This window comes from Molossus molossus, unplaced genomic scaffold (assembly GCF_014108415.1).
Source record: "Molossus molossus isolate mMolMol1 unplaced genomic scaffold, mMolMol1.p scaffold_m16_p_7, whole genome shotgun sequence".
Classification (NCBI taxonomy): domain Eukaryota; kingdom Metazoa; phylum Chordata; class Mammalia; order Chiroptera; family Molossidae; genus Molossus; species Molossus molossus.
Window position 1 is genome coordinate 62,467,996 of NW_023425401.1, and position 18,827 is coordinate 62,486,822.

The window sequence follows — 18,827 nt, forward strand, 5'->3', positions numbered from 1 at the left end:
ACTAGCTGGTGCTTCAGTCATAAAAGCAGGAAAAAACTCTGTTTCTGCTGCTACTTAAAGAGTACTGATGAGCAGCATTGTGAATGTAAAATCAGAGCCTCTCCACCGTGGTGTGGTAACCAGAAAACAAGGATCCAGATGTTGTTTGCCTTTTTTTCCTTTGTATTTATTTATCATTACCATTATTATTTTATTTTCTAGAGTTTATAGGTAATAACAGACCAGAAATACTTCTTTGTAAAAAAATGTCATTTCAATTTTTCATATTCTACTTTTCTAGATTGTTCAAAAGTCCCTTCATCATAAAAATTCTTCTACAAACAATAAACACACAAAGATCTTTTAAGCATTCATTCCTTTTGCTTTCCTCCTTAGAAGCATATTTTCAATCACATTTTTAAAAGTGCTAAGATTTTAATAACAGAAATGTAAAGAAAATGGGTGATTTTTTTTTTTTTTTTGTAATATGGTATTTATTTTACAATGTACATACTAGGTCAAATGGAAAGAGCAAAAGCATATTTCCCTACTTGGAGCTCTCATAGAGTATGCACACAAGCTACTCTGAACATGATACACTTTTTTTGACCAGCAATTATATACTTTCCATACCAATGGTAATAATTACATTACACTTGTAGTTGCTTAAAAAGAAAAATTGAAGCATATCATTAAGAAAAATGCTGCAAGGTGTGTCTATGAAGAGTACTGTTGTTAAGACAAGGGGGGTGTGGCCTTCCACAGGCTGTTTGGACAATGCCTGTCCTCATCTTGAGAAGAAGTCTCTGTTTTGGAAAGCAGTTAGCTCACATTTTTTTTGTGTTCATTCTCTTTTGAGCACTCCTAGCTTTAATGTTCTTCTTAGGGCTGGCAGGTTGGGGAGCAGGTGACCTTCCCTTTGGTTTTGGAGGATTACTACGACTGATACGGCCGGCTGTTCGCTTCTTGTCCTGGATTGTTCTCTGCTGTTCTTGCAGCCTTTCTTCCCACTGCTGGGAGGCAATTTGTAAACATGACTGTCAAGTACATCTCACTCCTTTATGCTATTATATCAGAACTAATAATTTTTTTTCCACTGTTACATATGAATCATGACAATAGTTATAACAGCTACCCTCCATTGTTGAGCACTTATCATTTACCAGACACTTTGGAAAGTCATTAATATATGATGAAGTTCTGACAGGCATTAATTTCATTGAATCTCACAACAGCCTTTCTAGGTGGACACCATTGTCATGACCAGGAACAAGCACGCCAAAGTTATTTGCAGAAGGTTACACAGCTATTGAATATCAGAATTAGAATTCAAATTCACCAGTCTGACTCCAGAGCTCAAGGTCCTAAGTTGTTCAGCTTTTCCCACTGGCCCTTTAATGCAATATCCTACCCAGCAAAGCCTTCTAAAAAGCGTTGGCATGGATGAAAGAAAAAAATTATCCAGTCTCACCATAAATCAGGGGCCTCTTACCACACTTATGGATTAACTTAATTCTCTTATATCCAATAGAAGACAGAAGCACCACCTGTATCTAGTATTCCACTCAAGTGTTAGTCATTCAGAACTGATGGGAAATGTATCATTATGGACAGTCAAGTTTCCTTGATATGAAAGACCTTACTATTTATAATATAAATAAATACTATTTATTTAAACAGCTACATATAAGAAAAAATAAAAATAAAAAAGTAAATCCACTTAAGTAGGCATTGCTTTTTATTACAACACACATGTCCCTACTTTGTTAGAGTATATTTCAATCAGCAAAGAGTTTGAGCATCAACACAGGCCAGGCATTTTCCTAGGCACAGAAATACTATGAAATAAAAAACACTGCTCACCCTCCTAAGGTATTCTAAAATAGTAAACTCTTTACATTGCTATATATGGTTATATTTTTCAATTCTTACTGAAGTATATTGTAATATTTGTTGCAAAATAGGTGGTACAAACAGCTGATTCTTGAAAGCTTTATTTCCCTTCAGGTCCTTATGATAGACTTTTTGACAAAAGTCTTAAAATTATTATTTTTAACTTAAAAAATTTTTTTTCTTTATTGATTTTAGAGAGAGAGGAAGGGAAAGAGAGATAGACAGAGAGATTGGCCACCTCCTGCATGCCCTCCCTTGGGGTTCGGGCCCACAAACTGGGCATGTGCCCTGACTGGGAATCGAACCAGTGACCTCTTGGTTCATGGGTCAATGCTCAGTCACTGAGCCACACCATCTAGGCTTAAAATTATTTTAAGTACAGGCAAAAAGATTATAATTTTTACTGTGATAGGATGAGTTTTAGAACTCGGTATTCACACCCCTGCATATATATGTCTGTTTTAATCCCTCTGGATATAAAACCTGCTCAAGTACCTGACTGTTTGCTAAAGCAATTAAATGTAATACAATAAAGAAGCAAAACAAACAAATAAAAAAAAAACTAATTTAATCTGGAATTAACCAATAGTTCAGTATTAAATGCAACCAAATTGCCTTTGAACTTGAAGAGAGATTTATGATAAAAATTCCAACTGAGAATAGCTATACTTGTAACTACCTATCCAAAAGAATGGAAAGAATACCCAAATTCTACAGAATTTATTTACATGCACTTAAATAATTATTCCTAATAATATTAATTATACTTACTATGGATCTTTTACTAAGCTGGTCTCTCCATTTTTCAACTAAACAATTTTCAAGAAGCATCATCCTGAAAGAGAGTAATTTATCTTGATAAGCAATATATGATTATAAAAATAAAAAGTTTAAAAATACAAAAAATAAAACAATAAAAAATTATTCAATAACCTCACAACCCATATATAATTATAAACTGTTTTACATACTACTGTAAACCTACTTTTGCCCAACCTTGTATGCATTTTCTGATATAATTAGACTTCAAAATCATAACTTTAATAACCAAATAATATTACAACTATAAGTATCTATAATATATTTTATTTCTCTCTCTCTCTCTCTCTCTCTCTCTCTATATATATATATATATATATATGTATGTATAAGGAAGAATGAAAGGCTATATCAACAAAATATAAATGATAGATTGTGAGGTTATTGAATAGAATCTTTAAAAATCAATTTCAGAATTCATTAAATGATTTAAATAATTTAAATTCATTAAATGGTTTAAAAAATGTATAAGTAGATAAATTACATATATATATATATATATATATATATATATATATGTAGTGTCAAATTGTTTTCAAAATGATTAAACTTCCATTCAATTCACTAACATTAAGACTAGGTAAATACTGAATCTTGTTTGTATTTGGATTGGAGAATTAAGGAGATAAAAAATTTTAATGTTTTATTTACTCTTTGTATTTATTCTGTATCTTGTCTCTATAGATTTATGTACACATATATCTATGTTGCAGGCTTAATATTTTAAATATTAACTTATATGAACACTTCGGAGAATAATGTTACTACTAGTCCTTTGTCATACCTGTTGTGAGTATTTTATCAATTTTATTTGCCTTTTTATCTTTATTTGTGATTTTTATGTACATGTTAGTATGTGGTCAAATATGTGTAGTGACATTTTTCCTTGTAGATTTTACATTAATTTTATGATTATAAAGTATTTTGCCACTCAGATATCATATATTTATTTACCTAATCTTATCCTCTTTGATTAAATTTTTAAAATATTTCTCTCTTTAATCCACTTGAAATATATTTAAGAGTATAAAATTAGTAAAGAGACCTTTAAAAATTTAGTATTTGCACCCTGGCAAGTTTGGCTCAGCAGTTAGAGTATTGGCCCATAGACCAGAGAGACCTGGGTTTGGTTCCCTCTAAGGGCACATACTCTCGAAAAGAAAAGAAAAAAAACTTCAGTATTTGCCACAGTAAGGTTGATTTGAGTGATTTGAAATGAGTTGGTTTTACTTGAAGTAATTTATCTATTTATACATTTTTTAAATCATTTAATGAATTCTGAAATTGAGTTTTAAAGATTCTATTCAAATACTTATAATTCTATTTTTTCTTAATTCCATGAAGAATTTAAATTTATATAATATCCCCCAAAAGGCATCTATTAAAATTGTTTTTCTTCAAAAGCTGGTATCGAGAGAAAAAATGGCAGTGGAGTGAATGGAAGCTACACAGACATTCTCCCAGGACCAAACTGGAATTACAATGAAAATAAAGACAAATCGTCAGGAAGGGGCAACCAAAAGGCAGCTTAGAGGACCACATAACCAGGGACACTGACTCAATCCTGGCAGGCTTGCGAGGACAGAAGAGGGGTCGGGAGGCCACGGTCCACAGTGGCCTGGGCTGAGACCAGCAGACTCGGCTGGAAGCTGTGCCCTCAGCTGGGTCCTGTGGCCTCGGCTAGGACCAGCGGCTACCTCAGCTGGGTCCTGCGACGTCGGCTGGAAGCTGTCACTGCCTTGGCTGGGTGCCATGTCCTCGGCTGGGTCCTGCGACCTCAGCTGGAAGCTACTGCCACCTCGGCAGGTCCTGCGGTCTTGGCTGGGTGCTACGCCCTTGGCTGGTGCCACAGCCTCGGCCGCCCTTAGCTGGGAGCAGCGCCCTCGGGCTAAAGTCCCAGGTGGCTGCATGATGCAGAGCCCGAACAGAGGCTAAATTGGCAGCAGCCACTCACCTTGGGCTCTGGCAGAGGGAAGGCTGACTGGACTAGAACTGTATGGAAACACTCGGGATTTGGAGGGTGCTCAGAGCTTTTGCTGAGTGCAGCCACAGAGGACTGTGGTCATTTTCCTCCTGCCCAGGGCCCTGGGAGAGGTGGCGGCCCATCCTTCAGAGATTCAACCCCACCCGTGACCATGTGACCATTGAAATGCGAATTGAGGCCCATTAAAAACCAGCATCTGCCCCACCCTCGGGAAATCCTCTTACACTGAGCACCTGAGGGAGTTTTTCAGTCAACTCAGAAAGCAAGGTTCTTCAGGTGACCACTACTAATAGCCTCCAGGCAAAAAAGCTAGAGGATAACTACGATTCCCTGGGCTAGCAACTCTAACCAAGAAAGTTAAGACTTGACAGTGGTGTTTAAAGTGGGTCCTCCCTGCCTCATCCAAACCCAGGAGAGGGAGCCACAAACAGCAGAACACCAACACTCACAGGGAAAATTTGGCAGACTCCAAAGCCCACTGTGATAGGCAAAATGGTGAAAAACAGAAACAAAAGCCAAATGAAAGAATAAGAGACCTCTACTGAAGATGAGAAAAATGAGGTGCAGATAAGCAAGTTAACAGAACTAGAATTCAGAGCCATGATCTTGAGGAAGCTCAACAGCATGTGTAAGGACATGAGCACCATGAGTAAAGACAGAGAAATGTTAAAAATCAACCAGTTGGAAATTAAAAACCACCAAGAAGACATGAAGAATAACATATCAAAAATGAAAAACACATTGGAAGGTCTAAAACGCAGAGTAGAGGAAGCTGAAGACCGGATCAGTGAATCAGATGACAGAGTAGAAAAAATCAACCAATCAGAAAACCAAAAGGAAAAAAAGATTTAAAAAAACACACGAAGACAGCTTAAGAGAACTGTGGCACAACTGGAAACATAATAATATTCGCATCATAGGAGTCCAGAAGAAGGAGAAAATGAGCAAGGGTTAGAGAATATATTCAAAGAAATAGTGACAGAAAACTTCCCTAATTTGGTGCAGGAAGAAGGCATTCAAGTTCAAGAAGCTCAGAGAGCCCCAAGTAAGAAGAACCCAAACAGGCCCACACCAAGACACATAGTAATCAAACTGCCAAAAATTAAAGACAAAGAGAGAATCCTAAAAGCAGCAAGAGATAAGCAACAGGTTACCTACAAAGCAAACCCCATAAGGCTCTCAGCTGACTTCTCAACAGAAACACTACAGGCCAGAGGGGAATGGCATGAAGTAATCAAGCTCATGAAAAACAAGGATCTGAATCCAAGACTACTCTACCCAGCAAGGCTATCATTCAAAATAGAAGGTCAAATAAAGAGCTTCCCAGACCAAAAAAGGCTCAGGGAATACATTAGCATCAAACCAGCACAGCAAGAAATGTTAAGGGTACTGCTGTTATTAGAAGGAGAAATGGGAAGAAAAATAGAACTACACTAATCAAAAATGGCAATAAATAATTATATATCAATAATTACCTTAAATGTAAATGGATCAAATGCTCCCATAAAAAGACACAGAGTAGCTGACTGCATAAGAAAGCATGACTCATCTATATGTTGTTTACAAGAGAACCACCTCACAACAAAAGACTCACATAGGTTGAAAGTGAAGGGATGGAAAAAAGTCTTCCAAGCAAAAGAAAAAGAAAAAAAAGCTGGGGTAGCAATACTCATATCTGATAAATTAGATTTCAAAATGAAGGCCATAACTAGAGACAAAAAAAGGCCACTACATAATATTGAAAGGATATATCCAAGAGGAAGATATTACGTTGATAAACATATATGCACCCAATATAGGAGCACCAAAATATATTAAAAATCTTCTGGAGGACTTCAAAGAAGAAATTTATAGCAATACAATCATAGCAGGAGACTTCAACACCCCGCTGACATCACTGGATAGACCCTCTAGACAAAAAATTAGCAAGGAAACACAGACTCTAAATGAAGCACTAGACCAAATGGATTTAATAGATATCTACAGAGAATTACAGCCCAAAACTACAGAATTCACATTCTTCTCAAGTGTACATGGGACATTCTCAAAGATAGACCACATGTTAAGGCATAAACTAAGTCTCTACAAGTTCAAGAAGACTGAAATCATATCAAGCATCTTCTCAGATCACAATGGAATGAAACTAGAAATCAACTGCAAGAAGAACATACAGAGACATTTGAACACATGGAAGCTAAATAGCATGTTATTAAACAATGACTGGGTTACCGAGGAGATCAAAGAAGAAATTGAAAAAGTTCCTGGAAACCAATGAAAATGAAGACACATCAACACAAAATCTATGGGATGCAGTAAAAGCAGGTCTGAAAGGGAAGTTCATAGCACTACAGGCCGACCTCAAAAAACAAGAAAAATCTCTAATAGACTATCTAATCTCACAACTTAAAGAACTAGAGAGCAAACAAAAAGAAAACTCCAGAGCAAGTAGAAGGAAGGAAATAGTAAAGGTCAGAGTAGAAATAAACGATATAGAGACCAAAAAACAAAAAAACAAAAATCAATTCAAAGGATCAATGAAACAAAGAGCTGTGTCTTCGAAAAGAGAAACAAGATTGATGGACCCTTAGCTCGGCTCACCAAGAAACAAAGAAATAGAACTCAAATACACAAAATCAGAAATGAAAGAAGAGAAGTAACAACTGACACCACAGAAATACAAAAGATCATTAACAACTACTATGAACAATTATATGGCAACAAATTCGACAATCTAAGTGAAATGGACAAATTTCTAGAAACACACAGTCTCCCAAAACTGGACCAGGAAGAGAAAGAAAACTTGAACAGACCAATAACAAAAAAAGAAATTGAAGATGTAATCAAGACTGTCCCCGCAAACAAAAGCCCAGGCCCAGATGGCTTCATGGGGGAGTTTTACCGAACATTCAAAGAAGAACTAACACCCATTCTCCTCAAAATATTTCAAAAAATTCAAGAAGGAAGACTTCCAAACTCGTTTTATGAAGTCAGCATAATTCTAAATCAAAAACCAGAAAAAGAAACTACAAAGAAAGAAAACTGCAGGCCAATATCCCTGATGAACATAGACGCCAAAATTTGAACAAAATACTAGCAAATTGGATCCAGCAATACATCAAAAATATTATTCAACATGACCAAGTGGGATTCATCCCAGGGATGCAAGACTGGTACAATATTCACAAATCAATAAACGTGATACACCACATAAATAAAATGAAGAATAAAAACCACATATCAAGAGATTCCGAAAAAGCCTTCGACAAAATCCAACATACATTTCTGATAATAACGCTCAGCAATGTGGGAATAGAGGGATCATATCTCAACATAATAAAGGCCATATATGAAAGACCTACAGCCAACTTCATACTCAATGGGCAAAACCTAAAAGCATTTTTCTTAAGAACAGGAACAAGAAAAGATATGCCCACTTTCGTCACTCTTATTTAACATAGTACTGGAAGTCTTAGCCACAGCAATCAGACAGGAAGAAAAAATAATCGGGATCCAAATTGGAAAGAAAGAAGTGAAACTGTCATTATTTGCAGATGCCATGATACTATACGTAGAAAACCCCAAAGACTCTATCAAAAATTTACTAGACTTCATAAATGAATTTGGAAAAGTAGCAGGATACAAATCGAACATCAAGAAATCGATGGCATTCTTATACATCAATGATGAACTCACAGAATGAGAAACTACGAAAATAATCCCACTTACCATTGCGGCAAAAAAATTAAGATACCTAGGAATAAACTTAACCAAAGAAATAAAGGACCTATTCGCAGAAAACTATAGGTCATTGAAAAAGAAATAGAGGAAGATATACAAAAGTGGAAGCACATACCTTGTTAAGAATTAACATCATTAAAATGTCCATATTACCCAAACCAATCTATAGATTCAATGCAATCCCCATCAAAATACCAATGGCATACTTCACAGAATTAGAACAAATACTTCAGATGTTCATATGGAACCAAAAAAGACCTCAAATAGTCACAGCAATCTTGAAAAAGAACAAAGTTGGAGGGATCACATTACCAGATTTCAGGTTATACTACAAAGCCACTGTAATCAAAACATCCTGGTACTGGCACAAGAACAGGCATATAGACCAGTGGAACAGAACAGAGAACCCAGAAATGGACCAAAGGCAATATGCTCAATTAATATTGGACAATGGTGGCAAGAGCATACAGTGGAGTAAGGACAGCTTCTTTAATAAATGGTGTTGGGAAAATTGGACAGCTACATGCAGAAAAATGAAACTAGACCATGAATTTACACCCTACACAAGAATAAACTCAAAATGGATAAAGTACTTAAATGTGACTTATGAATCCATAAAAATCCTGGAAGAAACTGTAGGCAACAAAATTTCAGACATAATATGCAGCAGAATTTTCACTGATACATCACCTAAGGTAATAGAAACAAAGGAGAAAATGAACACATGGAACTACATCAAACTCAAAAGTTTCTGCACAGCAAAAGATACAATCATCAAAATGGAAAGGCAACCCACTGTATGGGAGAGCATTATAGTCAATGATATATCAGATAAGGGGTTAATTTCCAATATATATAGAGTGCTCATACAACTCAAAAAAAGGAAGACAAAGAACCCAATTAAAAAATGGGCAGAGGAACTAAATAGACACCTCTCCAAACAGGACATACAGTTGGCTAAGATACATATGAAGAAATGCTCAACATCACTAATCATCAGGGAGATGAAAATTAAAACAACAGTGAGGTATCACCTCACACCTGTCAGAATGGCAGCCATCAACAAATCATCAAACAACAAGTGTTGGCGAGGGTGTGGAGAAAAGGGGACTCTAGTACACTGCTGGTGGGAATGCAGACTGGTGCAGCCACTATGGAAAACAATATGGTGTTACCTCAAAAAATTAAAAATTGAACTGCCATTTGACCCAGTGATCCCACTTCTAGGAATATACCCTAAGAAGCCTGAAACAACAATCAGAAAGAATATATGTACCCCCATGTTTGTAGCAGCACTATTTACAATAGCTAAGATCTGGAAACAGCCCAAGTATCCATCAGTAGATGAATGGATAACAAAGCGGTGGTACATATACACAATGCAGTACTATGCAGCTTTAAGAAAGAAAGATCTCTTATCCTTTGAGACTACATGTAGGGACCTGGAAAGTATCATCCTAAGTTAAGCAAGCCAAACAGAGAAAGACAAGTATCATATGATCTCACTTATTTGTGGAATATGATGAACATAACAGTCTGAGAAATGGGGTAGTCCCAGAGACGTGGAAGTGGTGTGCAGACTGACAATCCCCAGAAGAGGGGGTGGTGGGGGAGAGATAAACCACAGAACTTATATGCACGTATGCATGAACAATGGACATGGGCAACAAAGCTGGGGACAGGACAGGAAGGGAGGGGGAGGGGGAATCAGTGGGGGGAAAAGGAGAAAAATTTGTAACAAAAATTAATCAATAAAAAACAAATAATAAAAAAATAAATTAAAAACAAAAGCTGGTATAATTGTTTTAACCATGACTATTAAAGAGACTCATGATATAAGCCATGTGCGGTTTCTTCTGCCCCTGTGTGCCTACCGTGAGCGCCACTCATAACACATGATGAGAACATCTTGATGGGGCAGGATGTGAGGACACTGGCAGGAAGAATTTGTAATGAGTGGGACTTGAGTTCGAGGGATGGGTGATGCGGACTTGAAGATCTCTTTCACATCCACCACTGTTGTTACTTCATTACAGCCACTCCTCTGTACAGCTTTTATTTTGGCATGGATGACTGCAATTTACAAATTGATATAAGTATTGTTGAAGCCTTTAGAGAAAAATAGGGATGCTATATTCATGCCAACTCCTGAGCCTCTCTTTAAGAATCAGTCCTGTAATTATGGTCATGTCCAAGTTGCCCAAATGCAGACAAAAATCCCACAAGCACATGCTAAATATAAGGCCTCCCATACTGTCAACATTGTCTTAAAAGTTCTGAATCATACTTCAAGATGTAAAAGTAGGCTTAGCCTGAGTTCTGCTTTTGAGTTAGTGACTGGTCTTTGGGCTATAGATAGGGTATGATTAGAGAATTCCATAGATCCTACTCAGCTCTAAAATTAGATGTTTTTTGTCAAAAACATAACAGGAAATTTAGTTACATAAAGTGTCAATAAAAATTTCATAAAAACAAAAATTTGTTTGTACTTTGCCTTGTGATGATTTGAAGTGAGACTTATACATTCTCAGAATCAGAAGCCACCTGAAAGTTTGTATGGTTCAATTCACCATTTGAGGCTTGAACTTCCAGAGGAAGTCATCAGAGTCATAACATTTTAGACTGGAAGGAGTCTCTGAAGATCACTGTTCTCAGTCCTTTAATTTCCCACACTATCAAAGCAAGGTCTGTGGTGACTAGAGGTAGAACTGTTCTTACAGATGGTTGTTTGTATTACTGTATCTGATAACACTAAATTCTGGCTCTTTTGGTCCCTTGCTATTACTGCCTGCCATGCAATTATAATCAGTCTAGTATGGATCTGTCTTGGAGTCCATCCTAGGAAGTTGGTTTATGAAGAAGTCAAAGGATTTAAATAGAAATGGTTTCATCATCAAAGTAGTTATGAGACCAGAGAACAACATCAGAATAAAACTCAGATAATGGACTAAGTAGATCAGATGAAGACAATATATCTACATAGAACGGGTTTAAACAACAGCTAAAACTTATTAGAAAAGAAAATGTATTTTTTGTTGTTGTTGAATTACCCACATTAGCTATATATAATTCTCAACTCTGACAACCTAAAAAAAAGGTTATTTTTTCAGACTTTTATATTGCTACGATCTTCTTACTTTCATGTGTATATATAGTATAAATACTTTTATGATATAAAATGTTTGAATATGGAAAACTAAGTTAGCAAATAAAATAAACAATTTTCCAAAAACAGTTTTTGTTATTTCAGCAGAAATAAATTGAGACATTCAAAGAAACATAAAATAGCCCAAATACATATTTTTCTAAAAACATAGTTTTAATTAAATTTACTTTCAAGTAATAAGAGTAAAATTAAATTGACTTAAAACATTCAAAATTATTGACTTATTCTTTGAAGAAAGTGCTATTGTTTTCAAGTAAGAGAGAACAGAGCATTTAAACTATGTCAATAGGGTCTTGTGATTAACATATTTCTTGTGATTAACATATTTCTATAGCTTATTTAATATGTTAAATATTCATAGCTATTATAAGTAAAATGATACATGGGCAGATTTTATTTACTGGGCCTCTGGGCTTCAGATAACCAAATCCATGAACCACTCACACACCCTTCCTGTGGCAATGAAATCTTATGAAAAGAACAAGTGAGAGCCCTGGCTGGTTTGGCTCAGCAGTTAGAGAGCATCGGCCTGCGGTCCTGAGAGACCCAGGTTCGGTTCCCGCTAAGGGCGCGTACCTAGGTTGCAGTTTGTCCCCGGCCCTGGTCGGTTGTGCGGGTGGCAGCCACTCGATGTGTCCCTTTCACATCGATGTTTCTCTCTCTCTCTCTGTTCCTCTCTCTCCCTCCCACTCTACCTGAACAAAAAATGGAAAAATGTCCTCGGGTGAAGATTAAAAAAAAAAAAAAAAAAAAATGAACAAGTGAGGTGTGCTGTCCTGGCTGAGCAGGACCTCTCACCAAGACAAATTTGCAATCTGAGGCACAACATTGTTCTCACTTGAATAATCTATTTTGTATTTATTTACTCAGAAAAGGGAGAAGTTGTTATTATGCCACTTGAAACCCACACAATTAACTAAAAAAATCACCAAATTTCTTCTTTACTTTATGACCCAGCAGACCTGGCTCTGTTTTTGTTTTTGCAATTTTTATTAATTTGTTTTTGTTACATATGTTTCTCCTTTTCCCCCTCTAAGACCTGGCTTTGGAATGTGCCAAGTCCCAAAGTGATGGTCTCATTGGATGACTTACCATAACTGTAGTTTTTGCTCAGATATGTTGCTAGAGTTGGTTTCACTTTTTTGCACTTGCACCGGTCTAAAGAAAAGAGAGAGACAAATGTTAGAAGAAGATTCAAAGAAGTCATTCTGGGGAGAAAAAAAACACACAAACTGAATCTTGAGGACAAAGAACTCACCAGGGCTTAGGCGTTTACAGTCGACATCAAGAGGCCTTTCCTGTACCATCATATCTGGTGTGATATCTATCCACTTAGCATCTGAAACACACACAGGGTCACATGGGTGTGGTCAGTGATTTGTTCTGTTCATCCAGCTAGAATAAGAAACCATCCAGGGACATAAACTAATACAGCATTACAAAAATAATACCAGGTAATAAAAATGGCATGGGATTATCGACTACTTCTTTCATAGAGACTTCCCTGGGTTTAGAAAGGACTTGCAGGTGAGACTGCCTATCCAGCACAAATTGATGTGAATCACATCCATTTAAACTTTCTGATATATACAAGCCAACCTGAAAAAATTATGCCATTTCTTTTCAAATTCATTCTAAAATATAAACCTCCCAAGTTGACAGCGGACACTAATCAAAATAACCAGATTTCCAAATCCCCACTTACATTTTACAGTGCAAAAACAGTCCAGTTATATAATCCAAAACAAACATAACCTCTATCACTGATGTAATTTAAGCAAGAAATGGTTTTTTTCTAGAACAATTAGAGAGGAGTTTTGATTTTTCCCTTCACTTCTCTTCTTTTGTATTTTGATCAGTGCTTTGAGGTATGCATAATTTGAGAAACTACACCATAATCTCTTTAACTGTGCAGCAATCTGGGTTAGGGATTAAATCATGCAACAATATTCTCAGGTTTCACTTCAACAAATAGATTTAAATCTGCTACTTCTTCCTAGAAAAACAGCAAAATGACCAAAGACAAAGGAAGGAAGTGGAAAATGAGACCCAGTTAAATAAGATGTCACAGATGCTAGCCCCTGATCAAAGACCATAAAACACACACACACACACACACACACACACACACACACACACAATTTTCCAGGGTGACTAAATTTACAAGCTGCACTCCTGGTGGAGAGTGATGACTGGAAATGTGTGTTATTTATTTATTTTTTTCAGAAAGAACTTTCAACAGCTAACATTAAATGGAGAATTCTGTTGGGATTGCTTTGAAGATTAAATAACATGTGTAAGGTGCTCAACGCTGGCTTCAAACCACAATAAGACCTGTATACCTTTTTACTATTGCCATTATTACTATTGTTATTTTTGTAAATGAAACCTTCCCAATGGCTCCCTCTGTAAACAAAATCCTCCCCATCCCTGTTTATGGGACATGGTGTTCTTCAGCTCCTGAAATTCCTATCCGGAAATCAGACTCTTCCAGAAATAAAGTCCCTCTGAAGTGGAATTGGGGGTGGGGGAGCTGACCGACCACCGAAATGCAGCTGTAGGTGTGGCATCATAGTTCTCACAGGGCAGTGACAGCCAAGGGTGGCTCCTCATCCCCCTCACTCCTTCCCCTGGTCTCACCCTCTGGGAGATCAGTGACGATGGCCTCGGGTGAGATACACACTCCGCGGTCGTAGACAGGCAGGTCGTCGCAGGCCAGGCTCTCCGGCCAGCTGTGGTTATACATTTTCATGAGGGGCTCACAGTCGTCGCGCGCGCGCTGGCACACCGATTTGCACGGCTTGATGGGGTCGTGTAGGAACTCCAGGGTGCAGATGGGCGCGTACATGGCGCAGAGGAAGAAGCGCAGCACGGCGCTGCAGTTCACGTCCACCAGCTCTTCGTACTGCTCAATGGCCAGGATGGCATTCTCCTGCGTGCTGTGGTGCAGGTGGTTTGGCATACGAGTGATGTTCCAGGGCATGTGCCGGCACATGGGGATGCGCACCGCCTCGCAAGGGGCGCCGCGCACGCCAAGCGCCAGGCGCAGCCACAGGCATAGAGCAGCCAGGATGGAAAGGAGCATGGCACCGTCCTCCTGTGCCGCGACTTCAACAGGCGGAAAGGGCCCTTCTTTTCCCGCCACCCCCCAGTCTTTCTCTCTCCCCTCTCCGAGGAGGTAGTCCTTTAGGACACAGAACCCCCCAAACTCCCTTCGGCAGCAATGCGGAGCCGCTGGGGCTGGCCGAAGATATCTGCCCTCTGGAGCAGAGGGCACGAGCAACACCAGCCCTCCGCCTCCTGGGCGCGAACACGCCTTCGCAGCTCCAAGCGCATCCAGCCATGGCCATTGTGGGACCCTATTTATCCCGATACCTCCCTTGACGTGGGCTCGGAATGCTCCACTTGGCAGCTGTAGGCGCGGGCCCGGCTCCCCCTCCGCCGCTCCACCCCCAGCCCTCTCTTTGCAGAAGCAGTGACATCATCTCCTCTGGGCCCGAAGCCCTGGGCTGGATCTGACATTCCCCCAAAGTCCCTCCTTTTTGATCTGGCCAGTACTTTCTTTTCAGACCAAAAAAAAAAAAGCGTCTCTGGCAGTCGTTTTGGACACTGGATTCAAGAGGGTGCAAGAGAGGATTTCAAGAGAGAAAGATACTCTTTTTTTGAGTCAAAACTGAACTTTGTTTCTCATGCCTTATACAGTTCTTCAAGTATACAGTTGGAGGGAAATGAGAACGTCTGCTGCCCTTTAATTATGAAAAATAATTGCTTCTTCCAGTAGGGGCATGAGAAGCTCTGAGTAGTAGATTGTTGTGTGGGACAGGAGAGTGCAGTAGTAGTTGGAAGAGGATGTAAACAAACCACCCCACCCTGCCCCACGTTGTGTGGAGTTTGTTGTTTTTAGTAATCGATAGACATTAATTTGGGCTCTCAAGTTTTTCCGGAATGGTATTTGGTCTGTAACTGCTTCAGGAACAAAACTGCCTGAAGGTTTTTGAACACCTCAGTCTGAAAAAAAATTTCCCCTCTTCATGCCAAGTGATTCTTGGGTTACCAGCAACCTAAAATCTTGATTTTTGATATGCATTGAACCTGCTGTTTAAATTGAGTAAGAAGCTACGTACCATGGAAAGTAAGTATGTATGTTTTGTTTTCTCTTTTATCTTATTTTTTTTCTTTTATCCTCACCCAAGGACATATTTTTTTTTCTCCCATTTTTTGTTCAGATAAAGTGGGAGAGAGGGGAAGAGAGGAACATCGACGTGAAAGGGACACATCAAGTGACTGCCATCCACACGACCAACCAGGGCAGGGACAAACTGCAACCGAGGTACGGGTCCATATCGGAAACCAAACCCGGCTTTTTCTGGACCACAGGCCCACGCTCTAACCGCTGAGCCAGAGCAGCCAGACCTCTTTTATCTTATTTTTAAGAAGAGGTAGTAAAACCATCTGCTGACTCAGTTATCCTCAGAAAAGGGCGGCATTATTGTTGCAAGGGCACATGGATCTTCAGGTAGTAAGATTGCTGGTATATGTTCTTTTCTTAGGGCATTAGAATATACAATCATGTGTTCTCTGAATGTTAATCTTTAAAGATATAGTAGTTTCATTGAAAATCTGAATTTAAGGCAGACAGGATTTTCTCTCCAAAACTTAGAACCACTAAATTAGTTTAGTTTTGACTCTAATAAAGACTGAGGACTAAAATAGCCCAAGGAACAAAAATTACAATTGACATTTATTGAGCATTTACAATGGACTAGGCATGGTACCAAGGGCTTTAAATGCATTATCTTATTGGAGGAGTGGTACATGAATTAAGCACCTAAATTTAAAGGATAAGTGAGACAAATTTCATTTCAGGATTTATCCCAGGTGTCTGGTTCTATTTAGGGGAAGCCCAGGGTATCTAAATACAGCCAGGCCAGTCCAGAGAGGTATTTCAGTTTTCTACAGAACAAATCTCAAGCTTCAGAAATGCCAGGCCAGGCTAGCAAGATAGTAAGCTAAAGGGAGAGCCCAATGAGATCTCAAGGTATTTCCAGAAGTAAAATGTAATGAGACAAAACCTCTGACTTAGTGAAAATGAGTTTTAACTTGAATTCCTATGAGGGAAGAAAATACAGTTTTGAGAAAGAACTGAACTGCTTGTCTTTTTCCTGTGAGTTGGTTAAGGAGGGAAAACTTGGAAAGGGCTCATATGTCTACAGCCAGTTTAAACCTGCTGCATTTGTTTAACTGTGCAAGTACCAAGTCACATTTCAGGTGCTTCCTTGATGTTCTCCATGGCATGTCCTTTAAGAAAAGGTGAGAAGAGCCCTTGTCCTAAAGCTCTTTGCTTACCCCATTAAGTCCTAGGTAGTCTGTCCCTAGTGTTTTAGGCTGGAGGGGATGAGCAGTGAGGGATTCATCAGGATATTCTGTCAGCCCACCTCCCTCTTCATATTCTGCTTTAGCACTCAATCCATTAGCCCATACTTGACTCTGATTTGCTAAAAGCTTGTGTAACTGAGGAAATTGCCTTGGTCACTAGCTTCTTTCTTGTGATTCACTTTCAATCTCAAGTGTCTCCTTCTCTGCCTATCCTGTAAATGCCTGGAGTTCTCCGGGGCTTCATCCTCAGCCCTCTTTTTGTTCTCTACCCTCCCTGCTACTCCAGGTTTTCCTGGCTTGGGCACTATTGACATTAGGGTTGGATAATTCTTTACTGGGAGGTGGGGAGGCTGTCCTGTGCACTGTGGGTAGTAGCATCCCTGGCTTCCTCCCACTAGATACCACTAGCAGCTTAGCCCTCACCTCACACTGACAATCAAAAACATTTCCAGATACTGCTAACTGTCCCCTCGGGGGTAAAGTCATCCTGGGTGGAGAACCACTGTTCTACCTTTTGGCTTCAATGACTACTTAGATGTCAATGGTTCACTATCCATACCCTTACCCTTGCTGGTCTCTGGAAGTGCTTATTCAACTAACTGTCCCTGGGCTGTTTCACCTGTTTATTCCACAGTCACTTCAAAATTAATCAATTCTAAACTGAATTTATCTTTTCTAGCTCAGGACTATTCAAATTCCCAGTGGCCCAAACCAGAACCCTCTCTGAGTCTAAATCCTTCTCTGTAATTCCCAACTCTGTCCACCCCCTCTTCATTTCCACGATCACCACTTAACCTCCGACTGTATCTCTTGTATGGATTACGACAGCATCTTTCTCCTTCCAACTGCCTTTTGCCTTGCCCTACCTATTCTCCACAGTGACATCTGAGTGAGCTCCCTAAGGCATGTATACCTGCTGATGTCACTCCCTAGCTTTGAATTTATTTGTGGCTCCAATCACCCTCAGTATTAATACCAAATCCTTAAAATGGCTTTTGAGGTCCTGAGTGATCTGGCTCCATATTACCCTCTGCCTCATCATTGAACTCCAGTATTATGCTCATTTTCTCTTGTTTCTATGTCTTTCATCCAGAAATGTTAACCTGGCTCACTCTCATCCTTGAGAAGTAAATCAAATAAAAATATGCCATAAACTTGGAAAGCAAGGGTCTTTTTTTAAGTTGCTTCTTTTTTCTTGATTCAATATTATAGATCCTAACATTACATAGACATAAACTGTAAACTCAATTAACTTCATCCTTGAAGATGCTGAACTCCAGACTCACACACATCTAGCCTTGTGGTCTTGTCAGGTGATAGGTGAAGGCAGCAGTGTCACTGCAAGTGTGCTACAGAGGCATGTCTCTGAGACCTCAGGCCAAGAGCAAGGGCCTATCCCCTAAACTCTATGCTGGGAACAGGAATAGGAAATGACTGATGAGTGATTGGTGTTATTTCTTCATCAAGGGACACTTCTTTTCATTTTTAATTTGGGAGAAGATGGCAATTTTAGCAAAAGGGGCAAGGCATGTGAGGCAAAACAAGTGCATCAGTACTGCTTTCCTGACCTTGATTTTGTTCCCTAGTGTAGAGATTATCTGCTGAACACTTAAATTAATGGAGAAACATATCCTTTTCACAATGCATCCCCCCTCCCTTTCTAAACGTGGATGCCCTTCAGTATGCTAGTGGCACCGCTGCCACTGCATTTCCTGTTGGCAGCAGCGAGCAAGTGAAAACAGACGCAGTGGGCAGTGGCCAGGGCAGAAATAGCTCCTGCGCGGTTCACCGGAGCCTTCCTGGGCCCCTGGGCCAGACTCCCGCTATCGCGCGTCTTGATCCCAGCAACTGTAGAGGCAGTCACCAGGACAG

General features: G+C 39.0%; 1 protein-coding gene across 1 annotated transcript; it reads right to left on the bottom strand.

Moving 5' to 3' along the window:
- Positions 1 to 599: 599 nt before the first annotated feature.
- On the bottom strand, positions 600 to 14,938 carry SFRP4 (secreted frizzled related protein 4). The gene is made up of 6 exons (XM_036247042.1): positions 14,220 to 14,938; positions 12,838 to 12,918; positions 12,672 to 12,737; positions 10,288 to 10,486; positions 2,644 to 2,707; positions 600 to 992 (listed from the first exon to the last, which is right to left on the bottom strand). Exons 1-6 carry the CDS (start codon positions 14,662 to 14,664, stop codon positions 807 to 809), a joined length of 1,041 nt encoding a protein of 346 aa, XP_036102935.1. The 5' UTR covers positions 14,665 to 14,938; the 3' UTR covers positions 600 to 806.
- Positions 14,939 to 18,827: the final 3,889 nt, after the last annotated feature.

What these genes read in the sequence shown, in the direction of transcription:
- SFRP4 (XM_036247042.1), bottom strand. Translation starts at nt 14,664, where the DNA reads ATGCTCCTTTCCATCCTGGCTGCTCTATGCCTGTGGCTGCGCCTGGCG. An exon ending in CTGTAAACGCCTAAGCCCTG is followed by an intron (nt 12,738 to 12,837) that starts GTGAGTTCTTTG and finishes TCTTTTCTTTAG; the next exon opens with ACCGGTGCAAGTGCAAAAAA. An exon ending in GAGCAAAAACTACAGTTATG is followed by an intron (nt 10,487 to 12,671) that starts GTAAGTCATCCA and finishes TGTAAATTGCAG; the next exon opens with TCATCCATGCCAAAATAAAA.